The 17,415-nt window shown below is 40.0% G+C and overlaps 1 protein-coding gene across 2 annotated transcripts in view; it reads left to right on the top strand.

The window, feature by feature from the left end:
• CNKSR3 (CNKSR family member 3) overlaps positions 1–17,415 on the top strand; it is a 77,021-nt gene that overhangs the window by 36,787 nt on the left and 22,819 nt on the right. For both annotated transcript variants that reach the window (XM_060753610.2, XM_060753611.2), the window contains exons 3-5: positions 8,433–8,635; positions 13,858–13,945; positions 17,337–17,378. In XM_060753610.2, coding sequence (XP_060609593.1) covers positions 8,433–8,635; positions 13,858–13,945; positions 17,337–17,378 — 333 coding nt within the window. The remainder of the gene's footprint in view (positions 1–8,432; positions 8,636–13,857; positions 13,946–17,336; positions 17,379–17,415) is intronic.

Consider the following 17,415-nt stretch of genomic DNA (forward strand, 5'->3'; position numbering starts at 1 on the left):
CTTGAACAAGTACACCTAGAAGGAGATATGGTTCTTCAGATAGCTGGAGTCATATAAGGGGCAAATCCAACACTTTGAATTGCAGCTCATTACAGTAATCCACATGGGATGTAACTAAGACCTTGTTGCTATAACCAGATAAAACCTTTCCAGTAGTGAGTGCAGTAGTGAGTGCAATACCATAGCTTAAATCTTCTGCAATACCATAGCTTAAAACCTCAATAAACTAAAAACAGCAAAATAAGCAAACATACAAAATAGAACATCCATCCCCAGTTTTAAGAGCCATAGACCAGGCAAAGTAGCAAAGTCTTCTTAGTTGTTGTCAAAAATATTAGCAGTTTGCTTATTTCCTTTTTAAATGAATTTGACCTCTAGTTATCTTTGCTGATTTTGAGGAGGGAAAATGTTGAGGAGATTCTTAACTCATCAACTCATTCATGTATACTGTACTACATAGGTATTAAGAAGGCAAACTAGAATAATTATCTCCTTTAAAAAATGACATAAGATATTGTCGGGTTCTATGCAGTCATAAAATCCCTGTTCATGTGGAAGTGACTCTATTCCGGTTAAGGAACTAGGTATCCAAAAACAACAAAACACACAGAAACTTCTGTTGTTTCCCAAATAAGCAGGAAGTTTTTCTTTCTTCTTTGTTGCAGCAAAGAATGATGTTTTCTCTCAACCTTCTCTTCTGCAATTAGCTGCCTTGATTAGCACTGAATGGCCTTGCAGCTTCAACGCTTGGCTGCTTCCTGCCTGGGGGATCCTTTGTTGGGAGGTGTTAGCTGGCTCTGGTTGTTTCCAGCAGTATACAAAGTATACAAATTTTACTTCTTCTTCCTCACTATTCAAACCAATAATTCTCCAATACACTCTCCAAACCTCCATCTGTCCCTCATCAAACTTACTCAGTATAACAACCTATATGTTACTCCTACTGCATTGACCACTGCACCCTAATTACAATGGTTTAACTCTTTTACAGGTGGTCAGGTCAGAGGTATTAACTTTACTATCACTTAGAAAATGTCGGATATATGGCTGCCAGAGTATTGGGTTCATATCAAGATTGTCTTGCCTGGTTAGGAGCAAAAGATGTCCAGCTGTGACATGGAATTAGGTCTTTCTCCCTTAAGAGAATTGACATTTTGCGAGGCACATATTGGGCAGATAAATGAAACAGCTATTTATCCCAAGTGGCTCTATCATTCTTTGCTATTGACTTGTGCCAATCTAAGCTGGATCTAAAATGACATGCAATGCAGTTTCAGAATGCAGATTAACTGCATTGAACTGGATTATATGATCTGAATCTGCATTATATGGCAGTGTAGATCTAGCCCTAGTCACTACTGTCTTTAGTTATATTGCCAAAGTCAGGCTTGCAAAGAAATGGGCTGTGAGCTGTAAAAACGAGCAAGTGTGTCTTTGAGACCTAGCAGGTAACATGGATATTTGGACTTCAGAGGGAGTATACGTGAAGTAGGAATTTGTATATTTATAGGGCAGCCTCCTTCTCCTCATACCTGCCTGTATCTGAGCGTATGTCACTTTCATGCCAGAGTGACACAACTGAAAGACTAATCTTTCATAACAGAGGTTGCTCCCCTTTTTTTAGTTTCTTTCTAAACCTAACAGGATATTCTCTCTTCCCGCCCTTTGCTTTAATTCCTGTTGCATCAGAGGCATTGTGCTGGATACAGTTTACTTTATGATAGGGGTGTGCTTGTTCTGTCCACTTGCTCCATTTCTCTAAACTGGTGCCAAAAGTGTATACAGTTTCATCATTGAGAATGGTGGGAAAGAATTTGCTGTCACTCTGTTATGCCCTGACTCGGCTACATTCGGTTCATTTAGTAACTCTTCTTGCATTTGAATGTGTTTTTCTTAAAATGGGCAGAGCCTCTGAGGGCTGATATAAAATGTGCCCTTGTTTCAGGGGATGGAACAGAAATAATCTGTGTTTAATAAACTTGGAGTGGGTCTATGGGGAGTGAGGCGACCCATAACAAATGTATTTTGTTTGAAACAGTTGACCTAAATATACCCCACAGTCTGCATTTATTTATCGTTTCAGGAGCAAACCAAAGAGTTGTATTGTATTTAAGACACACACACAAACACATACACACACACACACACACAAAGTTTGATAACTTGGCATTCAATTAAATGTCCTTTGACCAGTAGCTGGCCACTTGGAGTGCCCCTGGTGTTGCTATAAGAAGGTCCTCCATTGTGCATGTGGCTGGGCTCAGACTGCATTGTAGTAGGTGGTCTGCAGCTCCACTTTGTAGCCCCATGGCTCTACTTTGTAGCCCCATTTCTTAAGGTTGGCTCTGAATATCTTGATGCCAGAGTGCAGTCTGTTCAGCACCTTCTAATTCGCCCAGTTTTCTGTGTGTCCAGGAGGGAGTCTCCCATTTGGTATCAGCCATTGATTGAGGTTCTGGGTTTTAGCCTGCCACTTTTGGACTCTCTCATGCTGAGGTGTTCCAATGAGTGTCTCTGTAGATATTAGAAAACTGTTTCTTGATTGGCTTGCTGGCTGATATCCAAACGGGATGGGCTGGAGATGTCACTGCCTTGCTCTTTTCACTATTGGTTGCTACTTCCTGGTGGTGCAATATCGGCTAAACAGTATAATTTCTCCAGTGGTGTAGGGCGCAGACACCCCGTGATAATGCGTCATGTCTCATTAAGAGCCACATCCACTCTTTTAGTGTGGTGAGATATGTTCCACAATGGGCATGCATACTCTACAGCTGAGTAGCAAAGGACAAGGGCAGATGTAATCACCCACAGTCTACAATTTATAGGGTTGTGAACATCAAGATTTTTTAAAAAGTGCTTCATAAGAATTAAGCAATGGTAAACATGATCGCCCTCGGCAGCACACTGAAGAGCAAAAGAAGGACTAATATGAGAATCTAGAAGTCAGGGCCACTGACCTTCCACCATGTCATTTCAGGAAATGGGAGAGGATTTGAATTTGTACCTGGCTAATCCCTACTTAGCCATGAACTTACTGGCTGGCCCTCAGGCAAGTCTAGTTCATTCTCTCTGCAAGAAGTTTATAGTAATACATTGGCAACTGCTGTTTTGTGATAAAAGATGAAGGCGATATGAATTGCTAGTCTGCTGATGTTTAGTATAGTGGTAAGCCATCACAATTGGTGGTGTGCAGCTTTCTAAAAAATAAAAAAAATCTAACCATTCCATTATCATTGGTGTGAGATCGAGGGACAATATATTTGTCTGTCTCTCCCCTGTTGCCTCATGTTGTGGGATGCATCGGCTACTGAGCTCAGCATATTATTTGGTTGAACCACATTAAGCTTTTAGGAACCTTGTTAAAGGCAAGTTGATCCACAGCTACTCAGATTAATGATTAACGAGACAAGAATGTTTGACCTTAGCATGTTCCCAGATACGTGTGCCTTTCTCTTCTTTGTGTGATGAAAAGGGTGCGTTGAGCTGAAAGGGGGCTTTGGATCTCTTCTGTACAATTGCCTGACTGCAGCTGTGGGGAAGACATTTCCAAAAATGTGTTTGCTTTTTTGCTTTATCTCCTTGGCCAATATTGCAAATATCATTTCCCTTCATAAAATAGATTTGTCCTCACCATTATAGGCATTACCTATAATCCCCTGCCCGCATGCTAGCACCAGGCTGGGGAAGGAAGGCTGATAAGAGATGGATTGGAGAAAGGGGTGGGCACCCCTAGAGTTGTGGTACTCTTCTTGTTTAAACATACCAGATTTCCTTGTTTGTGAGGTGGGAACAGAGTTATGGGAGAAAAGTGTTAAATCTCGTAGTCTAGCCCCTTTCCTGCCATTTTTGCTCTACTGAAAACTACCAGTTGGCATGGTTTTTTGTATTGGGAAGGAAATACGTGGCTCCTTAAGACAATCCATGAATGGCTATCACATACCAAATAGCATAGCAAGTGAAATAGGATAATGGGGCTCAAGTCTGATAACTTCTGAAGGTCCATTCACGCCAGCATTTCTCAACCTGGTGGCTGGAACCCCTAGGGGGGTCATGAGGGGGGTGTTAGAGGGTTTGCCAAAGACCATTAGAAAATATAGTAATTTCTGTTGGTCGTGGGGGTTCTGTGTGAGACGTTTGGACCAATTCTATCGTTGTGGGGTTCAGAATGCTCTTTGATTGTAGGTGAACTATATATCCCAGCAACTACAACTTCCAAATGTCAAGGTATTTTCCCCAAACTACACCAGTGTCCACATTTGGGCATATTGAGTATTTGTGCCAAGTTTGGTCCAGATCCATCATTGTTTGTCCACAGTGCTCTTTGGATGTAGGTGAACTATAATTCCAAAACTGAAGGTCAATGCCCACCAAACCCTTCCAGTATTTTCTTTTGGTTATGGGAGTTCTGTGTGCCAAGTTTGGTTCAATTCCATCATTGGTGGAGTTCAGAATTCTCCTTGATTATAGGTTAACTATGAATCCCAGTAATTACAGCTTCCGCATGTCAAGTTCTGTTTTCCTAAACTCCACCAGTTTTCACATTTGGGCATACTGAGTATTCGTGCCAAGTTTGGTCCAGATCCATCATTGTTTAAGTCCGCAGTGCTCTCTGGATGTAGGCGAACTGCAATTCCAAAACTCAAGGTCAATGCCCACCAAACTCTTCCAATATTTTCTGTTGGTCATGGGAGTTCTATGTGCCAAATTTGATTCATTTCCATTTTTGGTGGAGTTCAGAATGCTCTTTGATTGTAGATTAACTATGAATCCCAGCAACTACAACTCCCAAATGACCAAATCAACCCCCACCCCACCAGTATTCAAATTTGGGCGTATGGGTGTTTGTGCCAAATTTCATCCAGTAAATAAAAATTTGTTGTTGTTCATTCGTTCAGTCGTCTCCGACTCTTCATGACCTCATGGACCAGCCCACGCCAGAAGAGCTCCCTGTCGGCCATCACCACCCCCAGCTCCTTCAAGGTCAGTCCAGTCACTTCAAGGACGCCATCCATCCATCTTGCCCTTGGTCGGCCCCTCTTCCTTTTGCCTTCCACTTTCCCCAGCATAATTGTCTTCTCTAGGCTTTGCTGTATCCTCATGATGTGGCCAAAGTACTTCAACTTTGTCTCTAGTATCCTTCCCTCCAATGAGCAGTCGGGCTTTATTTCCTGGAGGATGGACTGGTTGGGTCTTCTCGCAGTCCAAGGCAGTCCCAGAACTTTCCTCCAACACCACAGTTCAAAAGCATCTATCTTCCTTCGCTCAGCCTTCCCTAAGGTCCAGCTCTCACATCCGTAGGTTACTACAGGGAATATCATGGCTTTGACTAGGCAGATCTTTGTTGCCAGTGTGATGTCTCTACTCTTTACGATTTTATCGAGACTGGACATTGCTCTCCTCCCAAGAAGTAAGCGTCTTCTGATTTCCTGGCCACAGTCTGCATCTGGAGTAATCTTTGCACCTAGAAGTACAAAGTCTGTCACGGCCTCCACATCTTCTCCCTCTATTTTCCAGTTGTCAATCATTCTTGTTGCCATAATCTTGGTTTTTTTGATGTTTAGCTGCAACCCAGCTTTTGCGCTTTCTTCTTTCACCTTGATTAGAAGGCTCCTCAGCTCCTCCTCGCTTTCGGCCATCAGAGTGGTGTCATACATCCTGCATATCAGATAAAAATAAAAATAAAAATACATCCTGCATATCAGATACATACATTACAATCCATAACAGCAGCAAAATGACAGTTGTGAAGTAGCAACAAAAAGTTATGGTTGGGGTCACCACAACATAAAAACCTCTATTAAGGGGTCGCAGCATTAGGAAGGTTGAGAACCACTGATCCCAGCTTTGTAGACATAAATATTTAAAATCAAGATCAGCCTAGATGTGTGCCTCTGTTCAGTACCCCCTTCCCTTAGCAGTACAGTTTGGAATAGTGGATTGTCATGTGTAGTAGTGATAATTGTGTATACAATTTAATGATGCAGTTACATTCTTGTTTTGTAACTGTAAGCATGTGTCCAGTCATTTTCTGTGCAGGCGCTGAGACTACAGCAGCTAAAAGCACTTTTTCTTGTTTTCTTTGAATAGGTGTAAATTGCTTGACCAAACTGTAGCTCATGTTTGAGCATGTTACATTTTCTTAGAGGAGATGTTATGAGTGTGTGAGTTCATTTGCTGGCAATTACATTCTCTTTGTTAGCAAAAGACTGTAGCTCATAGAATCTGGCTCAGAACCAGATTTGGAGTTGTGAGAGGGGAAGCAACCTAACAGAAACAAATCTCACAGCATCCTATAAAAGGCAATTGAAGAACATTACTGGAACAGCTTCTTCTGTTTGTGTACAAATAAATTGATAGGTTTATATTACTGCTGCATTTAAATGTTTACTCTGTTTAGTACATATTGTAATGCAAAAGTGCTGAGTTGGTTTTTGTTTTGTTTTTAAAGGGAAGCTTTAACTACTGACAATAGACCTTTAGGAAATTTCAAGTAGAATTGTAGGTTTAAACTATCAGATCTCAGAAACTAAGCAGTAGATGGGAAGCCCACTATCCACAGAGTACTAATCAGTGCATCGGGTCTCTTTCAGAGCAGCAGGATTGGAGGGAGAGGAAAGCCCAGGAACTGTTTTCTACTCAGGCCATTGGTGGTTTGATCAATGGTTGTTTTATACTATGTTATGGTGTGGCTGTTTATATTGTTTTATGGTGTTGTTTTATGAATTTTAGTGTACTATATATTTTAACTATGTTGAATGGGCATGTCCCCATGTAAGCTGCCCTGAGTCCCTCCGGGGAGATGGAGGCAGGATACAAAAATAAAGTTGTTGTTGTTGTTATTGTTATTGTCCAGTCCCCCCCCCCCCAGGCTTTTTTAAATGGAGTGGGTGGGAACTGCACCTGCTTGTGTGATAAACTTGAAAATGGTTGATTTCAGGCGAAAATGCAAGAAAGATCAACATGTGATAAGGAATTACAAACAAAACTATTTGCTTTGTAGCGCCTACAGGACTAAACACCATGGTTTTATGATGCTACACTGCCCCCTCCCAACGGGATAATGTCCTAGGTGGTGTAGCTATATTTCAGAGGAAGGAACTGGTCAAATCACTTCTGAGTATTCCTCACCTAAGAAAATCCAATGAAATTCATGGGGTCTCAAGTTAACAGGTGACTTGAAGGCACACTGTCAGCCTGCCTGTTTGTGTGTGTGTGTGCGCGCGATTAAGCATGTTTCTTTTTGTTTTTGCAGCAATACACTTTTCTTGTGCATTTTCTTGTGCATGTTTCTTTGTTCTGTTTTTGTCTTTTCAGAAGGCTTGACTGCCATCGTTGTATGTCTTTAGGGGAGACTTTTCTTAATGATGCCTTATAGATCATATCCAATGCATGTAATGCTGCTAAGATTAGAGACCTAGATCTTAAACAGACATGTATATGTTCAAATGTAGTTTCCCCCCAGTAAAAATGTGTGTTAGCCAAATATGTGGTCTGAAATGTAACATTGTGTCTGTGTATGTGCTTTCTAGTTGTCTGCCAACTTAAGGCGATCCCATGGATTTCATGGGATTTTCTTAGGCAAATATTATTTCCCTTCATAAAATAGATTTGTCCTCACCATTATAGGCATTACCTATAATCCCCTGCCCGCATGCTAGCACCAGGCTGGGGAAGGAAGGCTGATTTTCTTAGGATTTTTCTTTACCTATTACTTCCCTTGAATAAATCCAACGTAATTATAAACATGTGGTCAAAAATCAATTCTTTATAAGAAAATAAATTTGGTTCTATGAATTATTATCTTCAAAAACTATATAGTTTTAAGATAAGGTAGGTAAAGGTAAAGGTTTTCCCCTGACATTAAGTCCAGTCGTGTCAGAGTCTGAGGTGTGGTGCTCATCTCCATTTCTAAGCCGAAGAGCCGGCGTTGTCCATAGATACCTCCAAGGTCATGTGGCCGGCATGACTGCATGGAGAGCCGTTACCTTCCCACCTATTGATCTACTCACATTTCAGGCATTTCTAATTATTTCTGAACAAATGAACTTACTGGCTGGCCCTTACGTAGTATGAAAGAGCCCAGATGTCAGTTGGTAGTTCCATGGTCAGTTGTACAAATGAATGCAACCATAGAATTTAAGATGAATGTGGTTTTCAGCCTTTGGTCCTTTGGGTGTTTTGGACTTCAGCTCCCACAATTCCTAATGGGTAAACTGACTGGGATTTCTGGGAGTTGGAGTCCAAAACACTTGGAGGACCAAAGGTTGAGAACCACAGGTTGAATATATAATCTGTCTTGAGATTGTAACATGGAATATAAATGAAACAGTGATGCAATGATCAGTAACAATATATGTTGATTGCCAGTGTGTTGCCTGTCTTGAGAACTACTTTGAGAAGATTAAGTGCTCACTTAATTTTTTTCTCTACAGAATTATGGCCTTGAAACAGACAACATGAAGAATTTGGTTCTGAAGTTACGAGCGTCTTCTAACAATCTGCAAAATTACATCAGTAGCCGGAGAAAAAGTTCAAATTATGATGGAAATACCTCACGCAAACCCCCGAATGAATTTCTTACCTCAGTAGTAGAGCTCATTGGTGCTGCCAAGACTTTACTGACATGGCTGGACAGGTATGATAATAAACTTCATGCTATAAAACAGAAAAAAGTAGAATTTATACCTGGCTTAGTGAAATAATTTCATTTCCCATACCTGCTCCCCAAATCATTTGGCTAAAGCAGATTTTAGAGGATGTTAACAGATAAATGTCCCTGCTACTTCAGCTTTTTGAGACTCTTACTTTACAAGTAACACATGCATTGGACTTAAAAGTATATTTCAATATGCTTTCCTAAGGATTGCTTACATAGAATTAGGCCACTTTGTGCAATCTTTCAGGACCCCAGACATTTCAGCCATGAAAATATGAGCAATTTGTGACTGACGGTGCAATCCTTGTGCATGTCTGTTCAGAACTAAGTTCCTTTAAGGTCAATGAGGCCTATCTCCATGCAAGAGATATATAGAGCTACAGTCACAATTTTCTCTTCCCTCCTTGTATGATTGAAGGGAATTGTGGCCAGAGTAACAAAGTTTCCAAAGCAGGAAATGTTCGTTTTTCCTGGCTAAAATAAATCAGTGGCTGTGGTGACAGCTGTGGGGGAAGACAACAACTATCTGAGCAAATAATGCCACAGTTTGAGGTCTGGTGATAACACCTCTTGCATGCCGACAGCCATTCTGCAAGCCCTGCTTGTAAGGCAGGAAGTACGTAGGAGAGATCACGAGAGAGGCTGTGAAGCTGACAGGATGAAGGGGAGTCTCTGAAATTCCTTTGTCCTAACCACTACTTGGACTGGTTCTTTGGCAGTTACTTAGATTCTTCCTTCCTGCCTGCCTTCCTTATTTCAAGCTCACCATGTGAAGATAAACAGTTGGATCAGCTATGCATTTTCAAAATTAATCCTAATTTGCTTCTCTTACTGGTCCTCTTGAAACAATGATTCCTAAGCTCTAGGTGTTTTTGGACTTCATCTCCCATAAGCCTTAGCCACTTTAACCAGATATTCATGGAGCTGAAGTCCAAAACACCTGGAGGACCAGAGTTAACCAAAGTTAACTGCCTTTAAGGGAGGACATAGCTATCTTTTTAAATACTGCAGAAAGAGTTGTCATGGGGAAAAGGTGTCTCGACAGAAGCTTTCTCACCAATCCTTGTTTCCACAACAAGGCACATTTTTCAAAATCCAATGATCACAGGGACAGAAAGTGAGGTGAAATCTTCTGAACAGGGGCACAGACAACAAAACAAACACCACAGGGGTGTTAACCCTTCCCTATTCTATCCAAAGCTAAAACGTATATTTTTGCATGGAGTTCCACTTAAAATGTACTTGTTTCAACTTATATACAAATTCAACTTAAGAACAAACCTACAGAATCTATCTTGTTCATAACTTGGGGACTGTCTGAATTTTGTTTTTCAAGCTGTGTTAAAAGGCTCATCAGAAGCTTATCACAGAGATTAGATAAAGGTAAAACAAAGCAAAGCTTTTGGGATTTTTTTAGCCCATTTCGTATAAGAATTGAGAAATTCTTATTTGCCTATTAGTTTTTATATCCCCCCAATGATCTCAATATATCCCCCCTATTTTATCTTCACAACAAAGTTCAGAGTTGATATTCAAGGCCATTGTTGTGTTACTCTGTTTTAGCAAAGACATTTGTAAAGGAATCTAGTAGCATCTTTGAGATTTAACTAGGAAGAATAAAATTCTAGTGTAAGCTTTCATGGATACACTCTACTTTGTCTTTTTATCAGTAGTAAGTTTATGCTGGAAATGTCTTGTTCTCTGTTAGTCTCAAGGAGCTACTGGATTGTTCTGTGGCTGAACCTACATTGTAGAGTTAATGTGATTTGAATTACTTAAATTGCCATGGCTCAAGGCTATGGAATCCCGAGAGTTGTAGTTTGGTGAGGCACTGGCACTCTTGGCAGAGAAGGCTAAAGAACATGTAAAGCTAAAATTCCCAGTTTGGTGTCATCTGCAAACTTGATAAGCATGCCCTCTAAACTTTTATCCAAATCATTAATAAAGATGTTGAACAACATTGGGTCTAGCACAGAACCCTGTGGTACATGGAGAATTGATTCTAGAATGAAAACATTGAAAAGAACTACTTTAAAATTCATTGTGACAGAAGAAATTTGAAGTAAAGAGAGGAAACTAAACAAACAAACCAAAATGAATTTCGCATCTGGTTCCCCTCAGACCAGTGTGCAAAAATTAGAATTTTTGAGGATTCCCAACTCCCAGAGTTTCCCAGACAGCATGGCCGGTGGCCATGGGAGATTCTGAGAGGCGGAGTCCCAAGCTCTCCTAAAAGAGGTGTTGGTGAGAGAAATTATATAGTTAATTATGGAATTGTTGTTCAGGCATTGTTTTTTGTGTGTTTTATCTGTTAAAAATTGAATTTAAAATGGCAAAAAAGGATAGGTGATGACTGAGCTACCAGTTCTTAAAACATTTTTGTTTCTGATCTATTTGTACTTTCAAATAATGTTAGGAGGTTTATTTTCCACTGAATTAAAATATTCCTTCTGAAGTTCTTTGCTGATCCATTCTTGAATTGAAGGCCTTGCTATGCTGTGTGCTGTTTGTGAATTGCCCTTTAGAGATTTTCTTTTTCTTTTTTCTTTAGCCAAGCAAACATAGTCGACTTTTGTGTACACTTACTTTTTTTTTTGATCCCTTGATTTCTGTGCCAAAAGATAAGTGTTGTTTTTCCCACTAGACTAGCAAAGTGCTCATCATTGTTTACTTTCTCGCACAAGTCAGCTCAAACTAATTGCGCCTGTGTGAGAAAGTTTACTGCACTGCAGTTGGAGGGGGTTGTGATGTTGTGAATATAAAGAAAGAGGAAAAAGCTTTATTTTCTCCTCTTCCCCATAACACGCTAACAGTGTCTGAGATAGACCCAGTTCAGGTTCTCACTTCCTTTATTTTTAGGTAGAAATAAATGGCTTCTTAACTATTGTGCTCTTGACAGGCAAGAATGAATGAAACCCACGTGAGGAGGGGTTGTAGGGTCATTTTCAGTCCTTGGAAAAGTTACTTTTCTGGATTAAAACTCCCAGATCTCTTCAGGCAGTATGGAGATATTGGCTGGGAGGTTCTGAGAATTTTAGTCCTGAAAGTGCTTTTCCTGAGTCCTTCATATCAGAGTGTACAGTACTAGGATAAATGGAAAAGTGAGTAAAGGTTGTTTTTCTTAATGTTTTCATGATTAATGTGGTATTTTAAGTGGACAAAGGGCGTTAAAGGTTCCCTATTGAGGCTTCTTGGCCAAGGTTGGCCTTCTTTGCCATTCCTAGGGATTTTCTTCCAGTGGAAATTTCATAACTGCATTATTTACATATTGCAAATTACAACTGATGCTAACCTATTTTTGGGAGAGTCAGTGTGGTGCAATAGTTTGGTTATTAGGTTAGGACAATGGAAGACCAGGGTTCACATCCATGTTTGGTCGTGGAATCCTACTGGGTTACCTTGGGCAAGTAATTGATTCTCAGTTTCGGAGGATAGCAAAAGCGAACAGCCTCTGAACAAATCCTGCTAAGAGAACCCTATGCTAGAGTTGCCTTAGGATCTTCATAAATCAGAAGTGACTTGGTGTGGGTACTTACATCCACTCTTGAGGAATTTTACTTTTTTTGCTTCTACAAGTGGCAAAAATGTGACTGGAGAAGCAGCATCAAGTTTGGAAGATAATACTGTTGTTAGATTCATTTAAAGTTTTAGGAATGTATTAACAGAACTTTGTTTGTAACTGCTTGCCAAGGAATCTGTTCCTTTTCCTTCCTATGTTTGCACACAGGGCTGTATAATTGCTGTCTTCTGCATCATCACTGCTGGGACAAAGACCTGGCAAATATGCTCCCCGGGTCACCATCAGCACAACTCCTCTTTCCCTCTCCAACCCTAATAATATCTTCAGCAAATTCCAGATGATGGAGGCAGGGATTTGTATCTCACTTTGGAAGGCATCACATTGGCCATAAGGATGCTTACTCTTACCCAAGTCCTGTACAAAGTGAAATGAAACATCTCCATCTTCATTATAACACCTCTGCTGTACTTGAAGGGCTCTGTTGTTCCTCCCTCTCTCCCTTTACTTAATAACAAAGAGCAAAATCCCAGAGAGAGAGAGAGAGAGAGAGAGAAAGGACTCAAATCTATCCTTGAAGTTTCTGCAGAAATCCCTCCTTTGGGGAGTGCAGAACAAATCTGAATGTCTCTCAGAAGCTTGAAACCAATTATATGCAAGGCAGTAGGGTCAGCCTCCTTGTTTTGAAGTAAATAAATTTTCCCCCAACAGGGCTGTAGTAGATTTGGCAGCAATATGTGGAATGCAGCCCCTAAGATTTGGAGGTGGTATTACTATCCCAACCAAAGAGGTTGGCAACAGTCAAAATTGCAGGAAGGGGTTCACATTCGGCCCTTTCTAAAAGACCTTAAAGGAGTGGTTTTCAACCTGTGGGTCCCCATGTGTTTTGGTCTACAACTCCCAGAAATCCCAGCTAGTTTACCAGCTGTTAGGATTTCTGGGAGCTGAAGATAAAACATCTGGGGATCCATAGGTTGAGAACCACTGCCTTAAAGGATCTCACAGCTCTTAATAATCAAAACAATGTTGCCCCCAAATGTTCAATAGGAGACCTGTGGAAGCATTTCTTCTCCATTTTAGTAAAAAAAATAATGGACTAATTTAGCAAGACAGTACAGACCATTTTTATAACAAAAAGTGACTAGAAGGTTCCCCTTGAGGTGCCTGAGGACCTGCAGAGTCAAATTGTGACATCTGACAGGATACAGCTCACAAAGAAGATCCTGGGGTCGCATGTGGCCCCTAACTCCTAGAACCTGCCTACTTCAAACCCTGATAGATACCACTTCTTTCCACTTGGCAGGAGCTTGGGCAAAAGCCGAACCTATTGTACATTAGAAGTACTGGCTGCCTAGTAAGTCAAGATACAATGTTTACATTATAAGCCAGTGGTTCTCAACCTGTGGGTCTCCAGGTGTTTTCGCCTACAACTCTCAGAATTCCCAGGCAGTTTACCAGCTGTTAGGATTTCTGGGAGTTGAAGGCCAAAACATCTGGGGACCCACAGACTGAGAACCACTGCTATAAGCGACCATGAAAACAGTTAATACCTAGCTAAAAAGATGTTTGGCATTTTAAACATTGACAGCTAAGCAGACCTGTGGTTACCTATGCTAAGCTTGAGGTAATGACTACTGTTGTGTGGCTTATTTTTCCTTAAAAGTGCATTCTTGTCTTACCACAGGACTCCGTTTACTGGGATAGCTGACTTTTCTATGACAAAGAACAAAATCATTCAGCTGTGCTTGGATTTGACCACCACTGTTCAGAAGGTCAGTCTCTCTGTGTGTTTTAAGGGTTAGGGATTTCCTCATTCTTTCCATGCTACTAAAAAGAAGTCAAAAGGTTGGATGATTAGAAATAACCATCATGTAATTTTACATGTAGCTTGGAAACAAACAAGTTGAAGTCTTGGATATATTTAAAGATCATTATAGCAAGTGTGTACAGGCTATTGCCAGGTCTCTCCTATAGTATATGTTAAATTATTGTCCTTATTATTTTGAAGTGTTGTATTTTGGAATGACTTACTATTAAGTTAGAAGTGTAATAGTTGGATTGTCATACATCACACCTGGCTACCTCCCACTTACTCTAAGGGTGTGTGGGATTATGAACCAGATTTAGTTAATTTTTGTTCTGTTCAAGTATTGCTCATGGGAGCCATTGTTTTGTAGTGGCTTGAGTGCTGTACCAAGAAACCGATGCCATCGCACAATTATTGGTTCCAGACTGATTTTTGCAGCCTGTTGAGTCAGTAGAGCACTCTGTCTGCAAATTATAAATGCTCGGCCCAGAGTTGTGATTTCCTCGATTCCATAGGAGAGAAGCATTTAAAGTGGAATAACCATATTATAAACATGTAGTGTGAATCAGCCCCAAGAATCAGAGGATTTGAATTCCCACTTAGCCATGGAAATCCAGTGGTTGACCTTGAGTAAGTTATCCTTAGAGAAAGGTAATTGCAAAACCTGCTCTAAGTACATCTTGCCAACAAAGCCTTATGATGGGATCACCAAGGATTGGTGTTGACCTGAAAGCACATCAACACAAGTATTATTCATTTTCACTTGTTTCTTTATTTATTTCCTTTTATGAACTTTCGTCTTATACAGAAGTGTCCTGCATAACCCTGACTTGTTTTAGCAAGTGTATCATTTCACATAGTGTTTTATAATGATCAATATGCCACAGGTTAATAAAACAGGCTGGCTTCTCTAACTGTTCATTTGTAAGAAGCCAGTACATAGTTTCCTTGTTATGACAGTTTTATTGACTACCAGCTTGTGTCTGTGAACACTTCAAAAAGCTGGTTCTGACATACAAAGCCAAATATGGCTCGAGTCCACATATCTGCAGGACTATTTCCTCTCATACACCCCTGTTGAGGTTCTGAGTCCTTTAAGAAAGGACTTTTCTGGTGGTTGCTCCCAGGAAAGCAAGAGTGGATTCCTCCTTGTGGTCTTTCACCAGAGAGACAAAGTTCTTTCTATTTCAACGGGTTTTTTTTTTTGAGGGAAACAATCTGTTTTTGAAGAAAGAACTTTCAAAAGGTTCTTTACTGCTTTTTAACTGTTTTTTATCCTTTTATTTTTCTAAAGGTTGTTTTGAAGCATTTCTAAAGTTACAGATTATTTTATTACATTTTAATGATAATGATTTATCTGCACAGCATTTGTTTTCACATTGTGAATCTCTTTGTGTACTGGTTTATAGGAAAAGTTATTAATTTATTTAATTTATATGCCAGCTTTCTCCTGGAGCAGAATCCAAAGCAGCTTCCAAGCACAGTAACTTAAAAACATTTACAGTCAAATTGTAAAAACAATTAAAATCTGTTCATAAACATTTTAAGAACAATTTTAGAACAAACAAAAGGTTTAGAAGATAAATAAAATATCCCCACTTATACATGAAAATCCTGCTTAATTAAGAATGTCTTTGTCTTCGAAAGGAAACCATGGAGGGAAAATAAATTAATAGCAGAATCTAAATTAGAATGATAAAATACATCATAATGATGATGCCAAGAAGTAATATTCTTTTGAATTTTCTTCTTATACACCATTATGGTGTGAAGGATGCTCTCAGTATGAGGAGTCATGGCACATATTAATGCATGTGTACTTGTTTTTCTGGCATTAAAGTGCTTTTTGGACTGATTACTTTGAGCAGAACTTGACAGCACTGCTGTTCTCTCTACTATTCTTGGACTGAATTGAATGCTGTGGACTGTAGCTAATTGGTGTCATGCCATTAATGGAGGCCTCTTTGATCGAGCTCATGTCTATCCATCCTGCAAAACCTCACTCTGTCACATCCTGTGGCATCCTTCTGAACATTGTGAGAAGTGGAGTATGGGGGAGGGAAAAGGACTAGAAGTCAATTCTTTCCTCCATAGAAATCTTTTGCCAATTAGAATCACTACTGACTCAAAGTGTCTTCCATCAGTAGAGTGTGGGAGGAAACCCTTAAAGTCTAAACTAGGAAGTCACTCTTGAATGCTGCTTAGGCATTTCTTCAAAAATGTAAGAAAGCAGTGCAGTCTTCTAAGTTCTTACTTCAAAGCCTTCTGTTGAGTCAGTACTGCATTGTTTCATTTGTTTATATTTTCCTGGCTTCAATTCCTTGAGTAGAGGATTTCAGATAATACCTTTAAGATCAAATGCTTGAAAGTAGAATTACTTTCTGAATCAAATTTTATTGTCTAAACTGAATTAATACTGGTGTGGGGAAAGAATCAGGAGCAGCAGTTTCCTTGAGCAAAAAGACTCTCATCGACTTCCAAAGCCAGTCCAGATTAGAATAGGATAACATGCTGGAGGATGCTTTTGAGTAAGCTCTTTGCCTGTTTTCTATGAGCCAAAATGCTCTCTAGGCTAAATCAAAAAGTTTCTAGATCTAACTCATCGGGTATTTTAAAAGTATGTATTTGACAAGGAGGGGAAATTCCTCAATGGTAGAGCACGTGCTTTGTGTCCCGGTGTGTGAAGATAAAAGAGTGAGTATTGGATGTGGGATCAAAAGACCTGCCAACAGAGTGCTATTCCTTGTTTTGTAGGGCTTTGCTACCCATTGTTTCAACTTGCAGAGTCTTGAATCCCCTTCCCCCAAAGTCAATCCAGTCACTGCAAATAATCCTGATGCAGTCCGCAGCTTCTGCAGGCAAAACTGGAAAAATCACATGTCTGAAATCTGAGAACTTAGGTGGGGAAATAGTGACACTGTCTGTGCCAGACTACACCACCCATCAGTGCCAGCGCCAGTGGTGAGAGATAATGGTGATAATATTGTCCAATAATCCTGGAGTTGAGTGTACGTTCCACACTCTGTTTCTGTAGAACTGCTGCCAGTGCAGAAAAAGATGAACTAAAAGCTTAACTCTGTAGAAGGTAGAAACCTATGATGTCATTAACAAACCACAAATGTGCCATGTGTACCATTCTCCTTTACACAACCATTTGATGAACCTGAGCTGCTTAAGAAGAAACAAGGAACAAGCATTTTGAATAATTATCAAAGGAGAAATTTAAATGTCACTAATGTTTCACACATCTCTTACTTACTGCACATGAAGACTGTATCAAAGCATCTCTTTGGACCTACATGGGATCTCCCTGTAACAAAACATTGACTTTCCTCTTTTTTTTCTTTTTTTAAAAGGACTGTCCTGTAGCTGAAATGGAAGATAAAGTTCTCAGTGTGGTAAGATTAAAAGTTTGTGTTAAACTCATACTTTGAA

Source organism: Anolis sagrei, chromosome 1 (genome assembly GCF_037176765.1).
Source record: "Anolis sagrei isolate rAnoSag1 chromosome 1, rAnoSag1.mat, whole genome shotgun sequence".
Classification (NCBI taxonomy): domain Eukaryota; kingdom Metazoa; phylum Chordata; class Lepidosauria; order Squamata; family Dactyloidae; genus Anolis; species Anolis sagrei.